We start from the raw sequence: 14,536 nt of genomic DNA, 5'->3' as shown, positions 1-14,536 counted from the left end.
TTTTTTCATTGTTGTGCTATTGGCGTCTTTACATCCTGGAACAAGAACTCTCCACTGCATCTAGGGCTTCAAAAGTGTTTGCTGATGGATTGTTAGAAAAGTACATGGAGGTGAAAAATTTGGGGTGTGTGGATGCATCCTTTGGGAATTGGAATCCCTAATTTATTCCTCAGCCTTCTCCAATTGTGTCTTTATTTTTCTAGTCATTTTTATTTGCCTTTCTAGGACAAGCTCAACAAGACACAGATAAGGTTGCTGAAGCCATAATGGATGCCATTGAAGACTTTATCCAGAAAGGACTAGTCCAGTCTGTGAAAAAAGTTAAAGTTGTTATCTTTCAGCCTCAAATAATGGATGTTTTTTGTGCCAACATGAGAAAAAGAGAAGGTGCTCAGGCTCCCTCACAGTCTATAATGTCTAAAATTGCATGTGAGTTGTTGATTTTTATGAAATGCATGTTCGTGATGTTGAGGTCATGTGAGAAATAGCTAAAATTGTACAGTATTTTTTGTGGTAGTTTAGCTTCCCCTGGTTGTATTGATATATAATTGATATATGTCACTGTTTAAGGTGTACTGCATAATGGTTTGATTTTACATATGTTACTGCAATATGTTTAGTTAGTTTCCATCATCTCATACATGTCTTAAAAAGAGAAAGCAAAATGATTTTATTTCCTTGTGATGAGAACTCTTAGAATTAACAGCTTTCATATATATCATACAGGTGTGTTAAGTATAGTCATCATGCTGTACATTATATCCTTGGTCATTATTTATCTTGTAACTGGAAGTTTGCACATTTGACCTCTTTTTTCAATTTCCCCTTCTCCCAATCCACCTATGGTAACCACAAATGTGATCTCTTTTTTTTCTATGAGTGTGAGTTTTTGTTTTTTTTAGCTTTTTTAGTGAGATTTTTAAAAATATATATATTTTTATTGATTTCAGAGAGGAAGGGAGAGAGAGAGAGAGAGAGAGAGAGAGAGAGAGAGAGTGAGAGAAGATAGAAACATCCATGATGAGAGAGAATCATGGATCGGCTGCCTCCTGCACGCCCCCTACTGGGTTCGAGCCCACAACCTGGGTATGTGTCCTTGACCAAAATTGAACCCAGGACCCTTTGGTCCTCAGGCCAATGATCCATTCACTGAGCCAAACCGGCTAGGGCTGTAAGTGAGATCTTATGGTATTTGTCTTTTTCTGTCTGCCTTGAATCGGCTAATCATTAATGAACTATCAGAAAGAAAAATTAAGAAAACAATTTCATTTACAATTGTATCAAAAAGAATAAAATATCTAGGAATAAATTTAACCAAGAAGGTAAAACTGATAAGACACTGATAAAAGAAATTGAAGAAGACAAAATAAATGCAAAGATATTATGTGCTCACGTATTGTAAGAATTAACATTGTGAAACTATCCATTCTTCCTAAAGCAATCTACAGATTCAGTGCAATCCCTATCAAAATTCCAATGGAATTTTCTCAGAAACACAACAAACAATTGTAAAGTTTGTATATAACCAGAAAATACCCCAAATAGCAAAAGCAATCTGAGAAAGAATAAAAAAGGTAGAGGCATCACAATTCCTGATTTGAAAGTATACTACAGAGCTACAGTAATGAAAACAGTAGGTTACTGGTGTAAAAACAGAAGCATAGATCAATGGAAGAGACTAGAGAGCCCAGAAAGAAATCCGTGCATATATGGTCAATTAATTGATAACAAAAGAGCCAAGAATATACAATGGGGGAAGGGTAGTTTCTTTAATAAATAGTGTTGAGCACCTACTTCAGTAGCACATACCTATATAAATAAAAGTCTAAGTGACCATTATGACTGGTCAACTGAATGACTGGTTGATCAGTCACTATGACACACATTGACCACCACGGGAGATGCTCAACACAGGAACTGCCCCCTCGTGGTCAGTGCGCTCCCAAGGCCAACCTCCTGTGGTCCCTCCCCCACGGAGGCCGGCCCAGATTTGCCCTGATCAGGACTGGGTGAGAACGTCAGGCCAAGGCACCCAACCTGTGCATGAATTTGTGCACCAGGCCTCTAGTGCTAAAATAAATGGTGTTGGGAAAACTGGACAGCCATGCAAAAGAATGAAACTGGCCACTATCTTCCACCATACACAAAAATCCACTCAAAATAGATTAAAGACTTGAATGTAAGACCTGAAACCATAAAATGTCTAAAAGAAAACATAAGGGGTAAGCTTCTTAACATCAGTCTTGACAATAATTTTTTGGATTTGACACCAAAAACACACACAGCAAAAGCAAAAATAAACAAGTGGGAATATATCAAACAGAAAAGCTTCTGTAGAGCAAAGAAAACCATCAATATTTTTCTACTGAATGAGAGAAAATATTTGCAAGTCATATACCTGATTAGGGGTTAATATAAAAAATATATAAAGAACTCATACAACTCAGTAGAAAAAAACCCAAACAATACAATTTAAAAATGCACAGAGGATATGAATAGACATATTTTTTCCAAAGACGATATACAAATGGCCAAGAGGTACATGAAAAGGTGCTTAGCATCACTAATCATCAGGGAAATGCAAATGAAAATAATAATGAGCTATCACTTCACACATATTAGAATGGTATTATGGAAAAGACAAAATATAAGTGTTGACAAAAATGTGGAGAAAACGGAATCCTTGTGCACTGGGAATGTAAACTGGTACTGCCACTATGGGAAATAGTAGGAGTTTCCTAAAAAAATTAAAAATATAACTAACACATGATCCAGTAGTTACACTTCTGGGTATTTATCTGAAGGAAATGAAATCATTATCTCTAAAAGATATCTGCTGCCTCATATTTCATTAAAGCAGTATTGAGATAGCCAAGACATGGAAACAACAACATTGGCAAAATTAATGGATAAAGATGTGGTATATAGAGGGTTGGGAAAAAGTAGATTTATAGTTGTGACTATGTGAAACTGAGTTTATTCTTGTATAACTACTTACAAATTATTGTATTACTGGAGGCCAGGTACACGAATTCATGCACAGGTGGAGGCCTGGCCGGCGATTGGGGCTGTGGGAGTTTGGCTGGTCATGAGAGCTTGGCTGTGGAAGCACACTGACCCCTGATGGTCAGTGCATGGCATAGCTACGAGCCGGTCATCTGGTTGTAACAGTCGCTTAGGCTTTTATATGTATAGATTTTCCATATGAACAACTGTAAACTTACTTTTGCCTAATCCTGCATAGATGATGGAATATTATTCAGTCATAAAAAAGGAAATCGTGTCATTTGCAGCAACATGGATGGACCTTGAGGGCATTATGCTAAATGAAATGTCAGACAGAGAAAGACAAATAATGTATAATAAGTCTAACCTGTGGAATCTAAAAAAACCTGAATTCAGATACAGAGAACAGATTAGTGGTTGCCAGAGGTGGGGTGGTGGGAGGTGGGCAAAATGGGTGAAAGTGGTCAAAAGGTACACACTTCCACTTATAAGATTAATAAGTCCTACAAATGCGATATACAGCATGGCAAGTATAAAAGAAAAAAGAAGGAAAGAAGGTAGGGAGGGAGGAACAGAGCAAAGGAGAAAGAAAGGGAGAAATAGCTAATGGCTAAACATTTTTTTCTTTTAAAATCCAAACAATTGTTGCATTCCCTTGTGTTTCTGTTTTAGCATTTTTCGGCTTCTCAAAGCAACCTTCCTCCAAACCAAAGCCTTTGGTTTTGCAGAAGAAAACGGAATCAGCAATTTTTCAGGTGTGTGGTGAAAATGAAACATCTGTAGAAAACGCCCTCTCCTGCCTACAGAATCTGATGGAAAAGGAACAGAGTCTTTACACCAGTGAAGAGGAATGTATCAGAGACTTTGATGAAAAGGAATATCAGGAATTGAATAAGCTGCAGAAGGACTTGAATATTTTGGTGGACTTGGACCATCAGAAACCTTTGATTAAGGTTTCAGGGATTAGCAGAGATGTGGAACAGGCTAGAAATGCAGTTGAGGAGATGATCAAGACAGTTAGATCAGCCAAAGAGCAGGAATCCAGAGCAGATTATATCACTGAGTTTGTAGAATGGCAATATGACGACAATAACACATATCGTAGTTTTGACAAAATAACCAATATGAAATTGGAGGAGGCAAGAAAAAAACAGGAAAAAACAGTTGATGTCCAAATTAATAATCAGAACTATACAGTGGACATGAAAGCATGCGTTGCTACAGATGCAAACGGACACAGTTTACAAATTCAGCGCATCACAAAGCCTCAAGGTGAGTCAAACTTTCACGCTTGTTTTCCACTAGTTTACACTTACTTTGGGCTTAACACTATTTTGTACGTCTATCAACATTGTAGTCAAGTCGATAGAATTCAAGTAACTCTTATGCACTAAAATGGAAAACTTACGGAGTTTACATTAAGGTTGGGAAAATACAGCCTGGGTGAGCCCAACATCCTGAGGATGACCATCTTAGTGGTAACGTAGCCAAACCTTGCCTTTTTGTAGTTCACAAGCTTCCTAGAGCCAGTTTTTCTGGGAGGTAATGGCTGCTTCAGTCCGGAGAGGGACAGCCATGGGCTTTAACACTAAAAAGACTGAAATTTAGTATATACCTATATTGCCCAAAAGCAGTCAAAATGACTGCATTGTGAAAGAATAATATCGGAGCACTCTTCACTTATGTTCCTTAGCTTTTCCAATAACTCACTTCTATTCAATATTTCTTTCATGAATTTAGGGCGCAAAAGAAATAAAATAAACAACTTATTAGAAAAAGCATCACTGCATAAAGATTCGAATAACAAGTACTAGTTTAGCTTATTGAGCAACTGCAACTTATCAAGTATTGACAATTTATCATGTACTTGTATGTTATCATGTGACGGTAATTGAAAAAAGATGAAAACTGTTATTTCAATACAGAGCCGAACTGGTCATATAAGAAATTTACTCAATTCAATAATAAGAGTTAAAATTTCCCAAGCAGTCAAAATGACTGCTTTTGGGCAATATAGGTATAACACATATATATATACCGGAAATGAAGGAGGGGGGGTAATTACAATTATTAATAAATGCATTTATATGTTGTACAAAAAGTCACAAAATTCTAAGACATTGTGTCCTTATATACATAATCGTTTTTCTAATTGAAATTAAAAAGCAGTCAAAATGACTTCCTTGGGCAATCTAGTGTTAAAGAAACGTGGCCCAAGGTTTTATTTAGAACAAAAGGGAGAAGACAGCTTGGTCAGAATGTGGGCACTTTCTGCCTCTGTGATTGGTACCCAGACAGGCCCCGGAGGCTTCAGGGTCTCCCAGAAGTCACTGCGTCCTCTGCCCTGAAAATAAAGTTCCTAGACACACACAGAGGAAGCAGCCTCAGATTCTCTGACTGGATCTGCTTCTGCGAAGGGAATGCTTGTCTCATATAGAGGTGAGACAGACTTCCAACCACAGAAGTCCCCCACTGAAAACTAGTAAAAATGGCTTCTCTTTCAGTACCTTCTCTTCATCTTTTGGGAGATCAGTTGGAATGAATTCCTCACACCCTGAGCAACCCTGGGGCAATGAGAACTCAAGAATAAAATTACATTTAGCAGAAGAGGAGGTGGAGCTGCCCCCACAAACTGCCACATAGCAAAACCCATCCACCCACTCAACTCTTAAGGATGTTGTGAAGAATAACGAAAGAACAGATGTGGATGGCCTTGTGGTGGGAGCTCTAGCAAAAATCCATGCATTTGTTAACAAGACAATAGCGACTATTTAAAACATCGCAGGGAATAATTGATTGAATTATGACAGATTGGAGACTGAGCAGAATATGCAGTGTAGTCACACTACACCAGCACTTCTCATATCTGGGCATGATCAAAACTTGTGAAGATGTAGGGACACAGGTTCCATCCCTCAGAGATTTTGATTTGATTAATGTGTGTGTGTGTGTGTGTGTGTGTGTGTGTGTTTTAATAAGCATTACAGTTGGTTCTGTGGTAGCCTGTGGTCTATGCTATAAAAAACATTCTCCTAAAAATATAAGAAATGCATTCAATACATTGAATCAGGACATTGTAAAAGAAGAACACACATGATATTCGGTTTTTTGAAGCATACCAGAGAGGGGGACTGTGTAGATGAGCCTTCCTGCATGTGGAGTGTCCTCAAATGTCTACTTTGCAGTTGAGATCCCTGGACACTGGAGTGATATGAAGCAGCAGCGTGTCTGTCTGGTTGAGTTACAGCCTGGCCAACCAGAATACAGCAAAGTGGCAGATGCCTTCAATCAGACCTGCTCACAATTCAAGATAGAGAAGGTAAGCGTTCTGATGACATAGAGTTTCTTAATGGTGAAAATAAGGTGTATCATGTTCCTGGATAAATACATTTATATTTACTTCCTATCATATTTTTAACCCAGAATTATAATATTTCATGGTAATTAGATTTTAGATTCTAGATTTTACTCATCTTCCCATAATTCCTGAGACATTAAGACTGAGATTTTTGAGTCAGTTATTATAAGACTAGGGGCCCAGTGCACGAAATTTGTGCACTGGGTGTGTGTGGGGGGGGGGGGGGAGTGTCCCTCAGCCCAGCCTGCCCCCTCTCACATACTGGGAGCCCTCAGGCGTTGACCCCCATCACCCTCCAATCGCAGGATCGGCCCCTTGCCCAGTCCTGACCCCTCTGGCCTAGGCATCCGGCCCGGACAGCGGGGACCCACAGCTGCAGCAGCCCCGCGATCGTGGGCTTCGCTTTAGGCCCAGGCAAGGGACCCCTAGCTCCTGGGACTGCCAGCTTCGACCGTGCCCAGCTCCCATCGCTGGCTCCACCCCTACTTCCTGCTATCACTGGCCAGGGCGGAAAAGGCACCTGATTCTCCGATCATGGCTGGGGGGCAGGGCAAAGGCGCCTTTGCCCTGCCCCCTAGCTCTTAGCTCCCCCCTGGGTTTCCGATCACTGTCAGTGGCAGGGGGCTTCTTCCTGTTTTCCCTTTCGCCTCCCTGCATTGTGCCTACATATGCAAATTAACCGCCATCTTGTTGGCAGTTAACTGCCAATCTTAGTTGGCAGTTAATTTGCATATAGCCCTGATTAGCCAATGAAAAGGGTAGCTCGTACGCCAATTACCATTTTTCTCTTTTATTAGTGTTGATAACAGACTGCACTATGATATTAGAATACTGAAGACATATATTTCCTTTGTGAAGCAAGCTAATAAAAATTCAAAGTATGGCTTCAAAGTTGGAGTTGATAAGAATCAAACCACCACAGAGATATCGGTGAAGGCTCCTCAGGGTTGAGTTATGTGCCTTTGCCCCAGTGTTCACAGGCCAACAGTGCTTGCTTCCTTAATAAACCTACTATTCCTTTCACTGTTCATCTCATTTACTAGTATTTTGGAATCTCTTACTCTTAAAAATTAATTTTTCTATTTGATATTTGTGTTCTTTCTTGACTGCTATGGCAATAATACTTTGATGTTTTCTTCTTCATTAATTAATTCGTTATCACTGGAATCTGTTTTTCCTCCAAAGCTCTCATCCTAGCTTTACCCACACGATTTATACTTTGGTCTTCTGTCTCTGCACTTCACCAGGGAATGTTTTTACCCTTCATGGATGCAGCTATTATTTTAATGTTAATAGCTCTCAAATCAATGTATCACCAACCTGGATCTTTGACTCTAGCTCTAGAACATTTTCCTAGTGGACTAAAAATATCTCCACTTGATTATCTATCTGCTAAATCAATTTCCTAAAACCTAACTCATCATCTCTAAGTAATTATCTCCCCCTTCCTTCTCTTTTCTAACCTAGGTTCCACCACTCCTTGAGTAAAGCTGGAAATCTTCTTTTGGTCTAGTTTTACATATGTCTTCTTTTTTCTTGATTGACCTCCCAAAGCTAGAGATTTTTGAGTTCCTTCTCTTCATCCATAATAATGAGTGTGCCAATAAGGTCTACAATTCCTGTCTTTGCAAATTTACTTTCTATTTGCATGGCCACAACTGCTCTTTAGAACTGGGGCCACGCCCCAAACACCAATGTGAGGGGATGCTCTGATGAACTCCAGCTGCTTCTCCCAAGAGAGTGAACCTGAGACAAGTGCATTTATATGTTAAATGACTGGAGAGCACCTAAGTCTTAGCATAGCTCCAGACTTCAGAGGCCTAGTTCTCAGCCTGGCCTCCCTGTGCTGTGCAGCCAGACTACATTGCTATTTACTGCCCTGGCCTGGAATCCTGATTTCCTCCATTATGTTGTCACCCTTCTATTGCCAACTGAAGGGTGCCAGTGCCTTTTGGCCCCATTTGTGGTACTCTCTCCCATTCTGTCTATTCATGTAGTTAAGCATATAATAATTCAGAAAAGATTTGAAATGTCCTAAGAGATATATACCAAGGAGAAACCAAGATAGTGGCAAAGGAAAACACTGGCACTTGCATCCTCCCACAACCACATCAAAATTACAACTAAAATACACAACAACCATCATTCAAAACCACCTGAAATCTGCTGAATTGAAGTCCTACATCTAGAGAATTAAAGAAGAAAGCACATTGAGACTGGTAGGAAGGGTGAGGTGCAGAATGGGCTGGTCTGACACCCACCTGTGGCATGTTTTTAATCGGGAGGGACATCTTGGTTGCGGAAGACTCCCATGAGGAACAAGAGGTCCCAGCCCAATACCAGGCCCCAAGCCCAGGGTTCCATTGCTGAGAACACCCCATGACCTCTATCCAGCTGTAAAAACCAGTGGGCATTGTGTCTGAGTGACACGGAGGCTCCTGGAATCCCAGGCAGTTCCTCTTAAAGGGCCCATGCATGGACTTAGACTCATTACTTCTGAGCTCCAGCGCTGGGGCAGCAGCATGAAAGGATCAAGGGACATATGGGGACATAAATTGTCTTGCAGCAGGGCAAGTCATCTTCTCCCTCTTTCTTTTGGTTATTGTTGGCATCCCTAACCCTTTTCCTTTTCAACTTCCTATAATTGTGTATTTAAGATAATAGCATATACTTGAGTTTTGTTTTTCTATTCATCCATTTGGACCATTTTTTTATCTTTTTTAAAATATGTTTTTAATGATTTCAGAGAGAAGAAGAGAGAGGGAGAGAGGGACAGAAACATCAGTGATGAGAGAGAATCATTGATTGGCTGCCTCCTGCACATTCTCTACTAGGGATAGAGCCCACAACCCAGGCATGTGCATTTACCAGAATCAAACCTCAACCTTCTGGTTCAAGGGTGGATGCTCAAGCACTGAGCCACCCTTGCCAAGTCAATCATTATCTTTTAATTGGAGTACTTAGTCTGTTTAGTGAATTTACTGATATGTTTGGGTTTAAACATGCCATATTAATTTTTTTCTTATGTATCACTTGTACTCTGCTCCTTTTTTCTCTTTTCCTACCTTATATTACATTAAGTATTTTTATCACTTCATTTTTATGCCCTATTAAAATGTTCATTACTTATCCTATTATAATCCTTTCATTGGTTACTTAGAGATTATTAAACTCTAGTGCAAATTTCCCAAACAATGCAATGAACTTTGAACACTTTAAACCATTTATCCCTCCTGCCTCTTGTACTACTTTTACCTGTATTTTAATTCTATGTATATTTGAAACCCTATAAAACATTTTAATTTTTTAATACAGTCATTGTATATTTACCCTTTTAGCCCACTGCCCTTTCATTTTTCTTGCATTTTCATGCCTACACCTTGGGATCATTTTCCTTCTGCTTTGACTTTTCTTTCAGGTGTAGATCTGGTTGTGATGTTTCTGGTAGTCTAGTTTTTGTCTGAAAATGTCTTCATTTCACTTTCATTCTTTGAAGGATATTTTTGTTGGGTGCAGAATTCTGGATGACAGTTATTTTCTTTAAGCACTTTGAAGGTGCTATTCTATTATCTTCTGACTTTTTTTTTCACCCTGCACTCCCCTTCTATCTTGGAATTTGGTCTGTTAAGTCCTTGTTGCCTTCAAACAGCTATCCCCTTCACCCCCAAGCCCTTCTAATAGTTGTTGGCAAGAGGATTGGTCTGATACAAATAGTTTAAAACAGCCAGAAGCCTGCTGCTAACATAAACCTACTAAGTAAAGTTTTAAGATTTACTTGCAGTGTTTTTTTAACCTTATAATTTATCCCATTAGGAATATAGAATCAGTTGCTGTTTTTAAAACTTCTTGACGTAATTATTTTCTTTGTGTGGTTATTAAATTTTAGAAAGCTGGGTCCTAGCTTCAGCAGCACATATACTAAGAAAAAGGTGAGGAGCAAGAATGAAAAGACTAAGGAGTAAGAATTATTTCAAAACTCTAAGATGAAAGTTTTAAGGCTTTTGGAAGATGAGTAAAAGTAATAAAATTCAAGGTAAATAGAAACAAAATGGAAGTAGACAGTTTAAAGATTAGAAACTTAATTGTAGATAAAAAGAAAAATAAATTTTAAAATCACAAATCAGATTAACAGAGAGCATGATAATGCAGAGACTTTGAGCTAGAGGCCAAACTGTATCTTAATTAAAAAATAGGAAGCCTAAAACTGAAAAAACAAACAAACCAGATGATGGCAGGTAACAGTATTAGAACTGAAAGTCCTTTACAATGGAAGAAGATTCTGACAACTTTATGGAACTACTACTACCTATTGATTAGGGAAGTTCTGAGGCTGATCTGCAATCCAGGACCCAAGGAGTTTTCACCACAGCCCTGGAACCACAAAGAGGATGGTCAGAGCATGGCCACTTTGAAATGCAGATTGGTGTAGCCACTATGGAAAATGGTGTGGAGGTGCCTCAAAAAATTAAAAATGGAATTGCCTTATGACTTAGTGATCCCACTTCTGGGAATATATGTAAAGAAACTAGAAACACTGGTTTGAAGGAATATATACGCACCCCTATATTCATTGCAGCAGTATTTACAATAGCCAAGATTTGGAAGCAGCCCAAGTGCTCATCCATAGAAGAGTGGATAAGAAAGTGGCAGTATATGTACACATTGGAATACTTCTGTGGGCGGTAAAAAAGAAGGAAATCTTACCTTTTATGCCAGCATGAATGGAACTAGAAGGAATTATGCTAAGTGAAAAAAGTCAGAGAAAGACAAATGCCATATGATTTCACTTACATGTGGAATCTAGTGAATAAAATAAACAAACAAAATAGAAACAGACTCATAGATACAGAGGACAGACAGCTGTTAGAGGAGAGAGTATTGGGGGACCTGGTGACAAAGATGAAGGGATTAAGAAGTACAAATTGCTAGTTGCAGAAGAGCCACAGAGGTGTAGATTACAGTGTAGGGAATATAGTCCATAATATCGAGAAAAATGGGTATAGGACTAGGTGGGTACTTGACGCAGTGGGGGGACCACTCTGTAAAGTAAATAATTTTTTAACTACTTTGTAGTACACCTGAAACTTACAGAGAATGATATTGAATGTAAAATGTAATTGAAAAATAAATTAGAAAAGGAAAAGGATGGCCACTTTGGTCTACAGCCAGGCTCCCAGTCACCAGGATTCATGGCCCACTCTTCCAATTGGATGAGAGATTAATTTTCATGAACTAATTTCCTTCTTGCCTAGACACTCTAGTGCTTCTCCCGTGGTTAGAACTTGGCTAGGTAAACCAATATCTTAAAAGGACTGAAGAGGAGAGAGGCTAATGGACAAAGAGGGATAGACTGCAACAGGAGCAGTAATTACAGTGAAAGTAAGAAGCAGGAGTTGAGCTGCCTTGGTCGTCCAAGATCCTAAATATTGCTTGCTGCATGTGGTGCATAAAAGATATTAAAAATGAAAACAACTTTTCCTCCAAGGCCTGATTTGTGAAGCAGTGGATCTAAAAAGATTTCTGAATGCAGAGAGCTGCCATCTGGCAATGAATTCGCTGAATTTTTACTTATAAAAAATAGTAGTCATGCCCTGGACAGTGGTGGATCCGTTGGTTTGAGTGCCATCCGGAACACCAAAAGGTTTTGGGTTTGATTCCTGGACAGGGCACATACCTAGGTTGTGGTTTTGAGTCTTGTTTAGGCACATATGGGAGGCAATAGATCCATGTTTCTCTTTCACATCAGTGCCCTCCCACCCCTATCTCTATCTCTATCTCTATCTCTATCTCTATCTCTATCTCTATCTCTATCTCTATCTCTATCTCTGTCTTTTCCCCTTCCTCTCTCTAAGCATATCCTCAGGTGAGGATTAAAACAACAAAAAAATAGTGATCATGTTTCATTTGCTGTATCTGCCACAGGCCCTTGGCACTGACAGAATGTTTTTCCTTATTGATTTGCAGATTGAGAGAATCCAGAATCCAAGTCTCTGGCAGCACTACCAGACAAAGAAAAAAACCATGGATGACAAGAATGGCCATACGCAGAATGAGCAGCTGCTCTTCCATGGGACAGATGCTGACTCCTTGCCACATGTCAATCAACATGGCTTTAACCGCAGTTATGCAGGAAAGAATGGTAAGGAAGTAAGTCCCGTGGCTGCTCCAAAGGAGGTGTCAGCCATGAGAAGCCAAGCTGGCTCAGGGGTCCCGCGGATTGCATTATGTTCCCTCATGGCTCATGGTCAGGGTGCAGCCAAAGTTTCAGGTCAGACTCACCATGTTTCCTCCCAAAGGGGCTGACTGGCCCTTTGAGGTGGAGGAATGATTTTTAAAAATCAAAAACACACAATTTTTTTAAAAAGAGGCTTTAGAGAGAACTGAACATTATATTAACATTATTTGACATATTGAGTCAATACATCAAATTATAGACAAATTGAAATTCTTAAAACTGTTGTTTTTCTTTTCACAGCGACGAACTATGGAAAGGGAACCTACTTTGCTGTCAATGCCAATTATTCTGCCCATGATACTTACTCCAGACCAGACGCAAATGGGAAAAAGCATATGTATTATGTGCGTGTGCTCACTGGATTGTACGCACTTGGAAATACTTCATTACTTGTGCCTCCTGCAAAGAATCCTCAAAATCCTCTTGACCTGTATGATACTGTCACAGATAATATGAGCACTCCAAGTTTATTTGTAGTATTTTATGACTACCAGGCTTACCCAGAATACCTCATTACTTTTAAACAATAAAATTTTGGTATCCTTCACAGAAGACATTATTTATCTACACAAGTAATTTTCAACATTTTTCAACTCATGGCACACATAAACTAATTACTAAAATTCTGTGACACATCAAAAAATATATCTTTTGCCGATCTGACAGAAAAAAATCAACAGTATGGTTTTGATTGATTCACAGCTGTTGTGCTGGCTCTTGTCATTAAAAATATATATTTTTATTGATTTCAGAGAGGAAGGCAGAGGGAGAGAGAGAAACATCAATGATGAGAGAGAATCATTGATCGGCTGCCTCCTGCACGCCACACACTAGGGACTCAACCTGCAACCTGGGCATGTGCCCTGACCAGGAATTGAACCGTGACCTCCTGGTTCATAGGTTGATGCTCAACCATTGAGCCACGCCAGCCAGGTGGCTGTTGTCATTTTTTTACTTGACAATCTAACAGAAACGAGGTCAGTGTCCCTGACTAGTCAGGTATTGCATGTTCTAAAAACTTTTGCGGCACACCAGTTCAAAATTGCTAATCTATACTATGTACAACAAGTTTTAGATTTTTTTCTCTTAACCGCTTATTCTAAGATCACAGGATCCTTGTCACTGACAGCAGACTTTCTTCAGCTTCTCTTTCATAACTGCAGCGACCTTTTCTTGAAATCAATAAATTTGAGAATTTAAATTAGATTAGTTTAGTTACAACTGTGTGTCCACAACCATGGACATCAAATCTGTAGAAGAAAAGAACAGGTTTATATTTCTAGGAAAAAAAGGAAAGCCTTAATCTTAAAAGCCAAGGGCACAGCTATGTAATTTTAGCTGCCACTAAATGGATGCCATATTACTGTGGGGAGCACAACTTACTGAGTGGACTGCTGTCTTTCCTGGGACAGAAATGGTGTCTTATTAATTTTATTTTATCCCTGGACTGAGGCCTGCATCTGAAGTCCAATGGATTTTCCAGAAATGTTTCATGAACCAATTAAGAATGAAAAGGTCCCTCCAGCCGGTTTGACTAATGGATAGAGGGTCAGCCTGTGGACCAAAGGGACAAAATGTGCACCAATAAAAAGGTGCACATTCTAGTCAAGGTTTGATTCAAGTCCAGGGCATGTACCTCGGTTGCAGGCTCCTCGGCCCAGGCCCTGATTGGGTGAGGATTAACAAAAACAAACAAATAAAGAAAAAGACTGAAAAGGTCTAGTCCAGAGGTCGGCAAACTCATTAGTCAACAGCCAAATATCAACGGTACTTCTTCAAAACAGACTCGCCCAGGCTGAAAACCGACTGCGCATGGGCCATGAAGTTTCAATCACACTGTACATGCATGTGTACCTGGTATTTTGTGGAAGAGCCACACTCAAGGGGCCAAAGAGTCACATGTGGCTTATGAGCTGCAGTTTGCTGACCACTGGTCT

General features: G+C 39.5%; 1 protein-coding gene across 3 annotated transcripts in view; it reads left to right on the top strand.

The window, feature by feature from the left end:
* LOC132230338 (protein mono-ADP-ribosyltransferase PARP14-like) overlaps window positions 1-14,536 on the top strand; it is a 249,519-nt gene that overhangs the window by 49,793 nt on the left and 185,190 nt on the right. Inside the window, exons 13-17 of one of the 3 annotated variants that reach the window (XM_059687657.1) lie at window positions 226-429; window positions 3,679-4,278; window positions 6,192-6,325; window positions 12,329-12,503; window positions 12,840-14,220. In XM_059687657.1, the coding sequence (XP_059543640.1) occupies window positions 226-429; window positions 3,679-4,278; window positions 6,192-6,325; window positions 12,329-12,503; window positions 12,840-13,129 (1,403 nt within the window). In that variant the 3' untranslated portion in view covers window positions 13,130-14,220. Of the gene's footprint in view, window positions 1-225; window positions 430-3,678; window positions 4,279-5,510; window positions 5,821-6,191; window positions 6,326-12,328; window positions 12,504-12,839; window positions 14,221-14,536 lie in introns of those variants that run through there. The other 2 variants (XM_059687659.1, XM_059687658.1) reach the window with 2 other exon arrangements.

Source organism: Myotis daubentonii, chromosome 3 (genome assembly GCF_963259705.1).
Source record: "Myotis daubentonii chromosome 3, mMyoDau2.1, whole genome shotgun sequence".
Lineage (NCBI taxonomy): Eukaryota > Metazoa > Chordata > Mammalia > Chiroptera > Vespertilionidae > Myotis > Myotis daubentonii.
This window is presented reverse-complemented; position numbering and strand designations above follow the sequence as displayed.